Below are 15,700 nucleotides of genomic sequence, written 5' to 3'. Positions count from 1 at the left end.
AGGTGGTGATGCTTGATGTTGAAGGAGCAACTGTGTGTGTGTGGGAGGGGGGGGTTGTCACTCCCCCATAGAGGTAGAGCCGTTGGCTTTGCTTTTATTTTTACTCTTGCGGTTGAGCATACGGCTCAGCGTGGCTGTTGGTCTGGTCTGTTCCACTGCGGCCGGGGACTCCAGGTAAACCAGGTCGTTGTGTGACTGACTCATCCCCGGGTCCTTGCGCTGGTGACGCCTCCGGAAGAACAGCTTGGCACTCTTCTGCAAGAAGCTGCCTGCAGTTAAGAAGCAGAGCACAGGAAATATGGTATTATCTTCAGACGATGATGTCAATCATTGTCAACTTTGGACAGTATTATTTTGAAATGTGAGATGTTGCAGCAGTGACACAACAATGTGTGTTAGTGGGAAACTTCCTTTTGACTGAACTTTTAAAATAGTGTTTAATGACACACACTGAGTGACACCAACCTGACTGAAAGCTCATTTCTCTCTTTGAATATCTGATGTTGATTTGGGATTCCCCTGTCTGTAGACTATCCATCAATATGGACTCATACGATGAAAACAAACAAAGCTGTAAAGAAAATGGACGATCAATGCACTGAAAAGTGTTTTTATTGATAATTAAGTGAGTGGTGAATGTGTCTCACTGCTATGAATGTTATATATCATGTTACATGAATGGTGTTTTGGGCCTGAATACTAATTTTTGAGACCAGATCCCAGCGTGAACAAATCTGAAGAGGCCATTGAGCATATATACATATCTATTTACCTTATTTAGATGTGCATACTATATTTTATTCATACTTTTATTCATTCATTTCATTTTCTGCCACTTAATCCGGTTACAGGTCACGGGTGTGCTGGAGCCTATCCCGCTGTCAACGGGCAAAAGACAGGGTACACCCTGGACAAGTTGCCAGCTCATCACAGGACAACATGAGAGACAGACAACCACTCACGCACACACTCACACTTCAGGACAATTTAGACTGACCAATTAACCTCAGCATGCTTTTGGAGATGGGAGCAAGATGAGTACCCCGGAGAGAACCCACACCGACATGGGGAGAGCATGCAAACTCCACGTAGAAATAGTATTTTTTCTCCCTGTTTTTGGTGTATTTCTGTGGCAGCACTACAGCGCCACGTACAAGTCTGGCATACATACCATGGGGCTTTCAGTGTTTTTTGTGTAAACACTTTTCTAAAATGTAAAAGCAGAAATGATCATTGCATGGATGATTTTCTAGTTTCATCACATGAAACTGAGACTTTTCCCAGAGACAGAGATTACTGATGATTTTGTGATCAATGTAATGGATCAGTCTATGTCTACTCTACTCAGAACACAGTCCACTACACATACTAATAGAAGACTCTACAGTAGACTCACGAGGTAACTTACTCATCAGACCATAATGGGTCCTGCTTAGCACTGCATTCCTCTAAGACGGCAGTGGCCGTAGTTCAAATGACAGTGGAAGAAGAAGAGAGAGGAAATCAGACTGCATGACTGAGGGGCGTGTTGGTTGTGCAAAAAAGTCAAATGAAGAAAAGTGGGGAGGAAGAGTATTAACAAATTCTGATCAAATTTAAAATTTAGCCATAGTGATGTCACAACTTCTCACCTCTGCTCTTTTTGCAGCTTGCTTCAGACACGCACATGGAGAGTGACGTGTGGTTTAATTCCTCTCCTGCCTGGCTCTCCCAGTCCTCTGGAGCTCGGCCTATTCCGCCGAGGCCCTCCTGGGGTTCTGAAACATCTGTGGGGCTACTGGTGCCTGATGCAACCGCTGTGGTCACGTCCTGAGTAGAGCTGCCGTCTGACATCGAGGCGTCCATCGCTGCTGCGTAACCTGCCATTAGAGCCAGCTCATCATCCTGAGACAAGGGTGTCTGGAAAAATAAAGAGACATTATATTTGTAGTTCTTCACACAAATACTGGACTTCTGCCTTTTTTGCCTCGGAGAGCGAAGCTGAATGGGATCCTGCAGCGCTGTCACCTCTTTTATTTATTTGTGTCGAAAAAGACATGAAAACAGAGCAAGAATAAAGTCACGTGGAGTTTTGTGTCTGCGATCGTTTCCTGCTCCGTCTCCCTTCGCTCACTTGTCTGTGACAAAAATCTACAAACTGAGCAGCAAGTTCACCATCTCCTCCATGTCCCTAAATTGTTTGTTTCCATATGAAACACGGAGTAAAAGCCGAGCACAGCTGGAACCGTGGAAAAGCAGCAAAAGGAGCACAACTCCCCACCAGAAGAGGCTTCTTGGATGAGTGACAGTTACCTCCAAACGAACCCAGCAAGAACGATAACTGTTAGAACGTTAGTATTAACGTATACTGAGCTTGCCCCTTACTTTGGCAATGCCAGAGATGATGATGGTACTCTTCTTTACTGGGGACTTGAGCTTCTGCTTGGCGGACTGGTGGAGTTGTCTGATGGCAGCCTCGGCCACCGGGTCTGTGCCGTTAAGCATCAGGAGCTCGGTGTCGGAAGAGGACAAGGCTTTGCTAACTGTTGTTCCGAGCATCGACGACTGCTCTGAGACACGGCGCTCAGCCAGTTTGGGCTTGGTGGCCACGGCCTTCTGAGAAGAATCTGAGGAACAGAAGTTATTCCACTTAAATTGTAGTTCTGACGATTATGTGCATGAAATATACAATAAACACTGACAGAGAATATCCTGCTTTCATTCGTTCAGACAGATAGAATTGGTCAAAAGAGGATCATTTGCATGATTTTGGGTGATTTACAGAGTGTACTTAGTTTTTTGTAGCATTAAACTCCACCGTGGCAGTGTCAAACAACAGCTGCAAAGACTGGACAGCCTCCTGACTAGAATAAAGAGAGCTGCCTGGTAAAGTCTGGTTTGTCCTGATTATGGCACAACCTCTGCTGTTCCTGGGACTGGTCTCCTCATGCTATGTTCCTGTACCTATGCTGAGTCCAGGCGGGAGCGGTCGCCCAGGTTTGCTCTTCACTGCAGTGATGGTGGTGACCACTGTGCCCACAAGGCATGACTGTACGATCCATCTCCACCCTCTTGGTGGAGGCTGGGGTCGGAGGCTGCCAGGACCCTCACCTCACTGGGCTCAAGGTAGGTAAACTGAGGAGGATACGAATTCATTTGTGTACATGAAAACATCAGACACAAGGTATTCCTTGAAGTGAATCGACTTGTGTGAAATGGTACATGGACAGTCTTACATCAGTAGTAAGTGATCCGGTCACAAACGTCTTTGGTCATAAGCGCAAATGTTTGATGTCCTTTGGGCTGCTTCTTCACGAGATCAAAAGGCACTGAGACCCGACCTATACAGCTCACTGGAGAGAAAGCACTGGAATTAGTCAACTAAGACCAAAACTTCAACAGCTGAGTGGATCGTCCAGTAATCAGAAGGTTCCTAGTTCAAAGCCCAGCTCCATGGTTTCCTAGGGCATGGCAATGAACACTGCATCGCTGTGTGAATGTGTCACCTTGTACAGCAGCTTCTGCCAGTGCATGCCAGGAAATAAAACATTGTAAAGTGACGTTCAGATAGGAAAGCACTATAAAGATGCATTTACCACGATAAAGAACAAAAAATTATTTCCCTACCCTCTTGTGGTTGTCCATCATTTATCAGTTGAATATTAAGCTCTTTTGAGCGCCCCATTCAATTCACTGGTAAGAGAGAAAAAAAGAATTAGAAAAAGTCAAAAGCAAACAGGCAAACACAATCAGTGTTAAAGTGCAGGCAAAAACTTCAACGTGCTGGCCAGTGCTAGACTTACAAGATAAATGGCTGCTCCCCAGGTAGGACTGGTTGTGTTCCCTTAAAACAGAAGTGCTGAACTTTTGAGGAGGGTCGTCTAACTGCAGTACACACAGAGGATTCATGCTGCCTAAAGGAACCACAGAACATTTCAGTATCAAATAGAATTATTAGATACAGGCTACTACTCATATATTCATTTCCTATATATTAGAATTCTACTAGATAATCAGTAATAATAACAATAAGAATACAACTGAATAATAGTTGTAGTTAATAGTAAAATTAGTCACTCCTGACATCCAATGATTCCTGTTAAATATGACTTATTCAGGGAAATTAACCTGTATTACGTATTCACTCTGCTGGACGGTGCTGCTGGTTCATATAAATCTCATATAAATCTGACCTCAGTCTGACCTAAGTCGGAGCTCCAGAAATAAAAAAAATGTGCTAATCACAGCTACATCAGAACTAACTCTAACCTGCAGCATGTTCCAGCTGATTGACAGTCACACAGATGTTTTTCACCAGCAGCTTCCAGTCGTGAGCTCGAGGAGGTTTTGGGGGGGAGACCACTTTATTGCAGGCTCCCTGCGGTGAGAAAGCAAAGAGTGAAAAGCTGACTGAAACGTCTCACATTTATTATCAGATATTCAACAGAAAATACTCTGATTACAATTTGTTTTTTCCCTTATTATTCCAGGGCAACAGACAGCTTTAATTACGTTTTAAGGACTAACAGAACCAGCTCATAACTGAACAACACCAAGTAACACACATTGTACAGCATATTTCAGTTTTCTCACTTTCCCCCACCCCTCTTTGTCACGCAACGCAAAACTAAAAAACACACTGGTTTGTGGTTGTTATCTGATTTGACTAATACTTAGCTAGCTTAGCTTAGAGTGTAATGTTGATCAGTGGCATCAATTCTCGATGCAACCAGGTTGCTTAGTTCATAGATGAAGGCTGTAGTAGCAGTCACATTGCAATCACATTAACTTAAATTTGAACTGCAATAATTGCAGCAGTTCTTTCTCAGTTTGTCATCATCCCATAATCAAATGTGTATAGGTAGCTTAAGGTATGAGACTAAGGTTTCCAGGGAACCTGTAGAAAGAAATTTGAGCATGTTTATCTGCATGTTTTTCTACAATTATTCCTGTGACATGAATCCTCTGCTCACCTTGACCTCTGTGATCTGAGCAGGCCTGCAGCTCAACATCACAAAAGGACGTGTAGTGTACAAAAAGTTGCCTTAATTGCTCCTTTACTGCTGTGCTGCCACACTGGAAGTGTTTGCATTGTTCTGGCAGGAGAGTAACAATGACATCAGACAAATCACACATGTAACATGTCGATTTCATTACAACAGAAAACAAACACTTTGCCTACATAGCTATACAATATAGGTGTAGGTTTTATAGGTTTAGAACAGGATAACTGTCATGCTAGGTGTGTGCTACTCCGGTAAGTGTTCTATGATAATCTTCTGAGGTTTTTAGAGTGTTGCATTTATTATGATGCACATACAATTTTCATAAAACACTCCTCCTGTGTGTTAGTCTTTGTTTTGGTTTACATAGTTCAGAAGCATGTCATTTTGTACAGCTCACCTGTGTCAAAGTGGGAATGACCTGCAGCTGTCTTGACTCCAGGTGAGAAACTCCCCAGTTCACCCTCACCTCTTCCTCAGCTTCTTGCATCTGTAGGTCAAGCTGAGGAACAAAATCTAAATCAGCAAAATCATCTTTAACTAACTAACTCACTAAGGAAGTGATTTTTTGGAGGGGAATTGACTCAAATGGTTGCTACATGTCACTGCTACATGAGCACCAAACAAACGCGCTAGCTTGTCTGTGACAACCCCTCTACCCGGACACTAGGTGTCCTCCTCACTTTTCTTGTCTGTCGAAGTCAACTGGAATCATCTGCAGAAACAAGCTGCCGCTGGGAGCAGTACACAGTACAGGTTAAGGGATACTTACTCGGGTTCAACTTCCCGACCGGTACACACTCATCTGAGAAGCACTCAGGACAAATGACAACCATGACTGACTTTGCATAGTCTTGGAGAATTGTGTTTTTCTTTTCTTGTAAATAAATACAGCCATTTCATTTGTGCTCTCCCTTTTCGTCATGTTCTCGAAAGGCTGTGACAAATCTACGGGACAGCGAGAAATACGACATTAGAACTGAAAAACAATTCCACACAGCTCGAATGTGTCAGCTTTTGAAATGAATCACATGAATTTGTGTTCTTGAATAGGAAATATAAGTCAGAGTTAGGCTCCTTGGATCATATTTTGGCACGTTGTGTATAAATGGAATATCCATCATAAAAAAATTAAGTTAAAAAATTAACTTATGCAAGTCCTGTACTGTCTACTCCTTCCGAACAAAGAGGGAAATGTTTTGTTAGAGTAGGTCAGAAAGGTGTAGATCATATTCAGCTGAACGAACGAAGAGGAGGGAAAAGCAAAAGACAGAGCGAAAACAGCCTGGATTCCAGCGAGAGACTGAAAAGCCGCCTCTGTGATGCCAAACAAAGGCCTCATCAGAGAGCAGAGGGAATCCAGTACCACAGTCTGCTTTTACAAAACGTGGATTAGTTCACGTCAACAGCTTCAGCAGGAGTTATCCTAATTTAAATGCATACATGTAATATTTATTGGTGTTTACACATTTAATATGCATTAATTACATAAATACATGTCGCACAAATGGGAGGCCTTGCAGTTGTGTAGTATTTTGAAAGAGAAAGTACACGCAGAGGCCCACCACAGCGTACCATGTATAGTATTGTTTCTTTGTACTATAAAGGGCCTGGTGCCTGTTCACCTTATCCCTGCACTCACATCAGGACAAGCCAGGACCTTTCTAGCTTGGAACTCAGTCAAAAGCTAACAAATGTTCCAGTGGATCGATGGAGACAGTTGAAAAGGCTTTCTGATGTTTCCAGACAAAGCTGAAACAGTGGGAATGAAAAAGTGGAGACAAGAGACTACCTTCATGTTCCTCTAACTAGGACAGATCCACAACCAAAACAAAGCACTGCCACCACTAATCCTGACTTTAGCTTTTCTAGCCTCTCGCTTCACTCGGATATTTCTGGTACAATGAGCTCAGGAACACAGAGGGGTAACAAGCACCTTATTGGTTTAAAAATAGTCTTAATACAGGCAGGTTAGCTTACGTAGACACTTGTATATAAGCATTGCTAAAGCTTACCACATCCTTTAGTATTCTGTACTTTATACATCTCATCACATATGCTCTCTTTCTCCACACGCTGATGGGAGTATGATGTGGCAAGTGTTTGGAAATAGTACTTATAATTAACCACAGATATCGTATATCCTTGCCATGCTAATTCAAATGAACAGCTGTAATTTCCAGGTGGGAATACATGCTGTTTTTTCTGTACTTCGTTTTTTACCACTCCCTGACAACTGAAAACGCAAACATATCAGGCCAGCTTTACTGCAATTAGGTCTGATGTTCATTTTAATGAGATCTTTGGGACATCTCACCAAGTGCAGAGCAGTTATCTCACCCATGTAATCGAATGCTCCTGCCAGCAGTGATTCAGTGCTAGGCAGCACATCCTGTTCAATAAAAATGCCCTCTTAAACTAGAACGCCGTAACTTCTGAAGGATGCCACCCGTGTTTTCAGTGTTTCAGTGAACTGAAGAGATGTCCAAGTGCAAGAGAATTTACCTGCAGCTCCAGCGGTGAAATACAGACTGTATATTTGCAAAGATGAGCTGGCTGCTCCATGGCTGTCCACGCTGCACCGAGGGAGAACTGAAGCTTCTCCCCAACCACACTGCAGCAAGCAGCCTGGTGGGGAGAACGAAGTGAGGCATTAGAATATTTGTATACAGCGCACAGGTATTTTGTTTTCATGTGAAAGGCGTGTGTGGGTTGTTATGTGTTGCTTTAATTCAAAAGTGCAACGTACAAGTACAACGTGACAAATCATGGTTGTAAATAACATCTGTACTAGTTTGAGAATAGAAAAACAGTTCAGGTCGATTAATCATCTAGTGTGTACAATAAATGACAGTAACTATGGAAACCCCGGTTTTCTCAAGTGTCCAGTCCTCCAGATTGAAACACTGTGTAGTGTGTCTGCATCGTGATTTCACTGTAGAATGAGTGCATGAGTGTATCCAGAGTGGCAGGGGAAACCTAAACATAGGTGCATTCCTCTCTGCCTGCTCCTCCTTACTGCTGAGCTTGACAACCATGTAAGCTTCTTAAAAACAGACACAGCAACACACACAGACACAGCGTGTGGGTAAAAATAAGCCTCTGTTCATTAAATTCCCAACACTGCCAACAGAGAACCTGGTATGTTGGTCATATCATGATGATGACAAAGAAAAGGCTGAGCTCAACAGCACAGCCAACCAGGACAGCAGCACAGCAAGCAATTTGTCCCCATCTGACCTCTTTAAAAAAAATGAAAAAGCCCTCTGGAGGCTGTTTGATTTATCTAGTCTGCGACAGGTTAGGACAGAATATGTGCAAGGAATCAAATCAATGAGCATGCAGAATTCAGTTTCATCTATCAGTCAATCTTATACATGAATGCGTCTTTTGTGTTTGAAATCGAGAACAGACACACACAAGGGATATTTCACCAACGCTTGATTAATGTCTTAATACACTAAAGTTGGCAAAGTGGAAAAGACGATGAGTCAGTGCTTGGTACCCTCCAGGCGAGCATGCACAACTGGTCATTAGGATAACGGGAAAGGAAAGCAGGGAGGGACGATTGATTTAAGGAACAGTGTTGTAAATCAGGAACATGAATCAGGGAATTAGACATCCTTGAACTTCTCTTTCTATTGTTCTAATACGCAATTTCACATATACACAAATATATTTTTTTCAGGCTCTAGTTTTATTCACAACTTCAAAGACAATTCTTCCCAAAGGTGTACTGATCATGGCAATGAAATCATCAAATAAAACCAAATAAAACAAACACACAAAAAGGCGGTTTGGAGTGGAGAAAAGGGTAAATAAGGTCAAACGGACGCAGTGCGCTCAGAGTACCTTACGTCTGTCAGACTTCTGAAAGTGGGACACTTGGCTGACCCGGAGCTCCGATGCCGCAACGTCTTCCTCTTCAAATGTCAAATGAACAGGACTCTGAAATGAAAATGATGCAGAGAGTAACCAAACAGCAAGGAAAAAACACTTGCCCAAGTCAGATTTAATAGTGCGAATTATTGCTGAGTAAAATACACAAGGCATTGTATTGTAAATTTTATCTTATGACCGCTGCAAAGGTGGTTTTGTTTTTGCCAATGCTTGTTTGTTGTCTGTCTGTCTGTCTGTCTGTTTGTTAGCAAAATAACTCAAGAAGTTATGAACGGATTATCAGGAAATGCTGATAATGGGACAAGGAACAGGTAATTGCATTTTGTTAGCGTTCTGGAACCATCTGGATCCAGGAATTTTTTGAAGGATTCTTGATCATTGCGAGAAAGGGCCATTTTCAGCATATGTGTAAATCACTCCACAATAAATGGTCAGATTGCGTGGCAAAAATATAAAGGATACACTTGCGATAGGTTCTCTAATATATCAAAGTTTGATCCGTATCCTGACAACATTCTGAGTACTATGATTCAGAACAGGAAATATGATGGTGCTTGTGGATTTTCAGGCAGTGTAAGGGAACGAATGAAGATAAAGACATGCAACTAACACCTTCTTGATCCTGAGATTCTGCTGAATCAGCCAAGTGTGAACAGATTTGTTGTATCTTCAATAAGGCTTTTTTCCAGAAGAAAACTGCCATTAGTAAAATAGTGAATTGTTTCAATAGCTTTTGAACTAAAAATGATAAAACTGTAGTTGGTAATGGTACAGGGATATTTTCTTGGTCAAGGAATCTATTGGTGTACATAAAATAAGGTTAGATATATTAACATTTGGTGCAAATAAAAATATACATATAGAAAAAATTGGTTGGAAATCACAATATGGGTGGATATGGTGGAGGTCTGTGTTCACCGCCACAAGTATTTTTTAGCTGATCGTATTATTGTGTGCAGTGTTTCTCAGTGTTTTTTTTTATACTTTAAATGTTTGTATTCTATGTTCAATGTCTGGCACCTTACACCAAGATAAATTCTTGGCGTGGACAATCACTTGGCAATAAAAGAGATTCTGCTTCCCATATGCAGGTGACTGTAGAAAAACAAGACGGTGCAAATGTGGTTGACTGAGACTTTAAGTGTCAAATGTCAAAGGGTGAGTTTGACTAGAGTGGCTGGGCCAAAGGTGATGTCTTTATGGCTGCACAGTGGAGTATGTCAGCTCCTTTACTCAACCCCGAATGGTGTTCGTGGCAGAGAGCTGCTGAAAGTCATGAGATTTACCTCACACTTCCGCGACTGGTCGTTGAGAGCTGTGAACCAGGCTGTTCTCCACTGACTCTTCCAGCTCTTCAGTGACAGCGCCCATCCCAGCAGAGCCGCCGCTTCCTCCTCCTCCTCCTCCGCCGCCGCATTGTCCTGTGCTGCCTTCAGCCCTGGTCTCACAGAGCCCTGCTGGAAGTACTGGATGAAGTACAGGATCAGGGTAACCAGCGATGCGATGAAAAGTGTGACCATGCATAGCCACTGTGGATCCTCCAGACCAAAATATGAACTGGAACTTTCCAAGTCGGACATTCTTTGCAAACGAGAACGATGTCTACAGTTTAGCACACCTCCTTTTGGAAACGTCCTGGTGTCGTCATTGCATGTTTGATCAGGAAAGGTGAATTCCTGTAAAGCATTCTTCGACAGAGCCACCGAAACTATTTATTCGTGTTATCTATGATGATGTAATGGTCCTTCCAGCTGCTAAAAATCAAACAGCAGTCAGAGACTATACATGTTGGCTATAGAGAGTCATTGTATAGTGAAAAAAGTAAAAGTGTATTTTAAACCAGCAGAGTGACACACACACTCCGCTTCGGTCTCTCAATGAGTTCGCTAGCTTAGTTAGCTAATCTTCGCAATGGTTCGCTTTACCATCGATTCTCCAAAAGATACGGAAGTGCCAACATTTCCCCCAAAAAACAATTACATCCAAAGTCCACAGTTCATCTTTAACCTACAGATCCCGGAAACGAAACAGCCGTCCTGAGAGGACATACTGAAAATGAAGAGCGCAGTCCCTGCCGGTGCACTCGGGTTATGCGAATTTGCCGTTCGGGAAAAGATATGTGGCACAAACTGTAAGTCCCAGCATGCACCGCGATACGGGTTCTTTATATGTCTGTTGATCGGCCTAGTCGGCGAGTATTTATATTTAGGTAACGTATGCTACGTGAACACGTTGGTAAAAGCTATAAATCTGCTTTATGCACCAAGTTCAAATGAATCCAAGTAAAAAAAATATTGTGACTCATACAAAACTGAGTATTTTGAACTACGCGACTTGCCGTACTTAGCCAGTGGTCTTGATCATAGCAAACATGTAGCTAGATAGCTTCAGTCTCTACAATAATTTTGCCCTGTATGCGTACACGTGTTTCTTGTAGGTAGGGTCGCTTTTATAAATCTGCTTTTTTTCTGTTTTCATGTACAGCAATACACTGAGTTGTCGTCCCACCCATCTGTAGCAGTAAACAAAGAAACGTCAGTTTGTCTTCGTCGTTATCGAGGTTAAAGTCGCCATCGTCATCCTATTCACGTGTACATGAGAATAACGTTCAATTAGCGATGAATTGTCGATCAGAAGTCCTCGAAGTAACAGTGGAGGCGAGGCAGGTGGACGAAGCAATGCTGGCTTTGCTGCACACTATTTTACTGCATCGCAGCACCGGCAAGTTTCATTATAAAAAGGAAGGCACCTACTCCATTGGGACTGTGGGGACACTGGACATCGACTGCGACTTCATCGATTTTACCTTTGTCCGGGTGTCTTCAGAAGAACTGGACAGAGTGATCAGAAAAGCTGTGGCTGAATTCAGGGTACGTGTTTGGTGTTGGATTATTACGTCTGCTGCTTAGTCAGACCAATGATTTCATGTTGTTTTCTGTGGCAGGACGCCTTGAACAACTCAGGCAGCGATGGCATGGGACAGATCTCTCTGGAGTTCTACCAGAAGAAGAAGTCCCGATGGCCATTCTCGGATGAGTGTATTCCCTGGGAAGTTTGGAGCATCAAGGTCAACGTGGTCAACCTGGCCAATGAGCAGGAGAGGCAGATCTGCAGGGAGAAAGTGGGCGAGAAACTAGGCGAGAAGGTCATCAACGTGGTTGAGGTCATAAACCGCCATGAGTACCTGCCAAAGATGCCCACGCCAGTCGGAAGTGGACAATGTTTTTGACACCAGTCTGAAAGATGTCCAACCCTACCTTTACAAAATCACATACCAGATCACTGACTCTTTGGGAACCTCCGTAAGCACCACAATGAGAAGGCTGATTAAAGATACACTGGCACTGTGAGGATTCTCCGAATAATATATATTCAAAACATGTATAGTCATGACTGGCATATCTATACCCAGAAACATGCTTTGTCAGCTGCATACCTGCTCCAATGAACCAGTGTTAGTGTAAGCATGTTTTTGAGTCACTTTGATGTGTACGCTCCGTCTGATATTGCTTAAGTCATGATCATGAAATGTCATTTACTTTAAATATATATTCATTTTTTAAAAATCTCTCCAAATGATCTTGGTCTGACATAATCTACAAATGCACGGCACCAAATAACACTATGTTTCTTAAAGCATTTTCAACGATAATGTCAAAGCTGTAAATGATTGTACATTTTTGACAATAAATGTTCATTGCTATGGTAAGTATATTCAGGACAGTCTCTTTCAATACTGAAGTTTGCTTCTAGTTGCCTACATCAACTTTGAGTTTGTTTTTATAGTGTGGTTCATGTGGGGAACACATTTCCGTATCCAAGTAAAAACATCCTCTACACGTAATTTAATGGAAAGTTTGACCTGACACGTGGGCAGGACAGGATTTCCAGTTTGCAGTTTTCCAAATTAAACCAAACGCTTCCTTAACGCCCTCGCTAGCTCTCAGCTAGAGACGTTAACAGTGGTAAACAACTTGAAATATTAGTGATTGTGGTTTCACAGTATTACATTAGCCATCAATAAATCAGAGAAGCAAGTTGAGAAATGTGAGACTTGTGTTACTTTATCTAATGTCAGCTTCGTTGTGCTATTAGACGTGTGTGGAGATCGAAGTGAAGAATGTGTATACAGTATGTCCGAAAATTATACCGCTTAACAAAAAAAAAGTTAATGATTTCATTTTGGTAGAGAAATAATTTAACCAGAGCATATTTGAAAGTAATTTAGGAATAAATAGTGCAATTTCTAAATATCAAATTAAGATCAAGGGCATCCCTGCATACAGGTACCTAAACCAGTTCTACAGTAACAGGCCTTGACACTCCACAAAAATACAACAAATGATTACATATTTTCACTCCACTGATACTCTTTATTGCAGAAATAAAGCACAAAAGTTGTAGAAAAAACTACACACAAAACAGCGGCAAGTCTCCAAAAGCAACAATAATGCAACTAATGCAAATACAAATATTTATTATTGCAGGTAGAGCACAAGAATACTAAAAAATTCTTTACTGACAAAATTGGTACAAAATTCAGAATACAAACACTTCCATATACACGATATCTGTGAAACTTGTGGAAAGTATTTCTCACAAGAAAATAAGAGCACTATTACAGATTTCCTCAAAAGAATTCAACATCACAATGTATCTTCTGTTACTCATTAAGTGGCACACTTGTTGAATCCACATCTTCCAAATCATAGCAATCAAAGCAATTCACACAAACTTCAAATCCATCAAGCCAAAGCTGACATATATGCTTGTACAAAAAGTGTAATTGTTACTGCAATACAATCAAAACACAATCCAATGTTAGGAAGCAGGAAAACATATTTTCTGAAGAAATGATTTGGCCTCCAAATGCCTCCCTGTTCTTGACTTTACCACTACAACTTGCCTGAGTCATGATTTGTCTGAAATTAATTAGCAAAATAATATTGACAATAGTATCAGTTGCATAAGGCCATCAAAACAATGTAAAGCTTAGTCAATCACCAAATTTGTTTAATTGCACAAATTTATCCGTGTATATAACATTGGTGTCGACTGGGGGAGGTGGCCCGGAGTAGTGGAGAAAGAGATGGAACACAGTTTCGCCTGGGAACTTCGTCCGGCTGATCTGTCTAAATGTGTAAAATGAAAAAGAAATAAAAAAAACTAGAAAAGAAAAACACAAATGAGTCTTAACACATGTACAAATATGATCACTATTTGTACTGCAGTGTGTTTCTTAAAGAAAAGATGCTCTTATGGTTGTCCTAAAATAAAAAAAGATTCACCTTCAGCGGCAGACGGCGTGACCCAAACACCTGGATGATGTTACTGTAACTTCAAAACGGAATCAAACTATGAGGTCCACACTGTCTTATTTCATAGTCAATATTTACATTGTTGCACTGCATTTCACATGGGCCATATGAAAGTGGACATCACGTTGCCATTGTTTTTGAAATTAAAAGCTTCTTTCCAGTCTTCTTAATTTTGTACATCATGGTAAAATATGCTTTGTGGTGTGGCAAACAGAGACATAACAATGGTAAACTTGCCATCACTGACACTGTCATGATTATGAACTTGTATTTGGGTCTGGTCATAGAACTCGTTCCCTATATGCTTTTAGTTCATGGAATTCATGGAATTCATTTTTGTTGTCCATATTCTTTCAAAGTTTGCTTGTGCTCAGGAAAACCATACATTTGTGGGATTGATGTGCACACGTGGAGACATTCTCCTGTTCTTGCACAACATCTGTCTGTTGTCCTGCTGAGTCAATGATCCTCCCAACAAATATCACAGTTTGAGCATGTTCAAACTTGCTATATAGCGAGCTAGCTACCTCAGCACCATAGTTCAAATAGGGTCGTGGGTTATAGGGTTGTGGTTCCAAACACCTTAACATCAAAACTGAGTGTGTGATGCTCCATCCACATCTTTTACAAAGCCTGTCAAATTCAAATGCTCAAATGCCTATAAACCGTCACTGTTGACATTAACTATATAAACTAAACTCATCAGATCAGAGATACATTGCACATATTAACTAAGTCCAGGTTTATCCACATACACTGAAAGATGTGTAAATCAACAGATACCTGAGATGTGGTTTGACGTATCGCATGCTATATGTTTGTGTTCTGAAGGTTTATTCATTAAACAAAATGACAAATGCAAAAAAGCTAAAGGAACAGTTTGTATGAAGAGACTATTCATCATTTATACTTCTAGTTCTCAAAACTGTGAGCGTTAAAAGACCAATGACAGCATCCAACCCAGTTGAAAGTGCATAATGAGTACACTGTTAAGGCCTGAAATATAATTGTGAGGGGTTATCACAGGGGGACTTCTGATGTAAAAGCAAATTTTTTATTTCAGCTGCAGCCCTACAAATGTAATGCACTTTTTTTTTCCCAACTCGGGGAAATCAAAGCATGAAACCGTACCCATTTCCTGCTTCCAAGTCAAATGTGGTACAGCTGAATAAATCAGGCTTGCAACTCAATACGATGCTGTTTTGAAACACCTAATTAGGTAAATACATGTAGACAACCAAAGGAGGTTTAAAATAGATAAGAGCTTATTGACCCTTTAAAAAAGAAAATACACCATTTATCTTGTCATCTCAACTAACAGAGGAATCCAGCACTTGATTGCACATTCACATTTACACCTCTGATGAACGTCAGTCACTTTCATATATGACATTGGAGGCAAGCAAAATACACTATACATTCAAAGTCTTCATTTTGTAGGCTGAGGTGTTATTTTCCTGATCAGTGTTGTCTCTCGAGAGAAATGCACTGCTAGAATGC

The 15,700-nt window shown here is 41.3% G+C and overlaps 2 protein-coding genes across 2 annotated transcripts; one reads left to right on the top strand and one right to left on the bottom strand.

Moving 5' to 3' along the window:
- Positions 1-57: 57 nt before the first annotated feature.
- Positions 58-10,462, bottom strand: C2CD2 (C2 calcium dependent domain containing 2). The gene is given in 16 exon segments (XM_078621683.1): positions 58-269; positions 1,632-1,899; positions 2,365-2,597; positions 2,956-3,016; positions 3,018-3,083; positions 3,085-3,114; positions 3,216-3,239; positions 3,241-3,332; positions 3,607-3,672; positions 3,779-3,824; positions 3,826-3,893; positions 4,249-4,357; positions 5,383-5,484; positions 7,488-7,610; positions 8,835-8,930; positions 10,169-10,462. Coding segments are annotated over 16 exon segments (1,890 nt in total).
- A 1,038-nt stretch (positions 10,463-11,500) lies between these two features.
- On the top strand, positions 11,501-12,232 carry ATG101 (autophagy related 101). The gene is given in 3 exon segments (XM_078621685.1): positions 11,501-11,752; positions 11,827-12,084; positions 12,086-12,232. Coding segments are annotated over 3 exon segments (657 nt in total).
- The last annotated feature ends 3,468 nt before the right edge of the window (positions 12,233-15,700 follow it).

This window comes from Lampetra planeri, unplaced genomic scaffold (assembly GCF_965212315.1).
Source record: "Lampetra planeri unplaced genomic scaffold, kcLamPlan1.2.h2 scaffold_1126, whole genome shotgun sequence".
NCBI lineage: Eukaryota > Metazoa > Chordata > Hyperoartia > Petromyzontiformes > Petromyzontidae > Lampetra > Lampetra planeri.
This window is presented reverse-complemented; position numbering and strand designations above follow the sequence as displayed.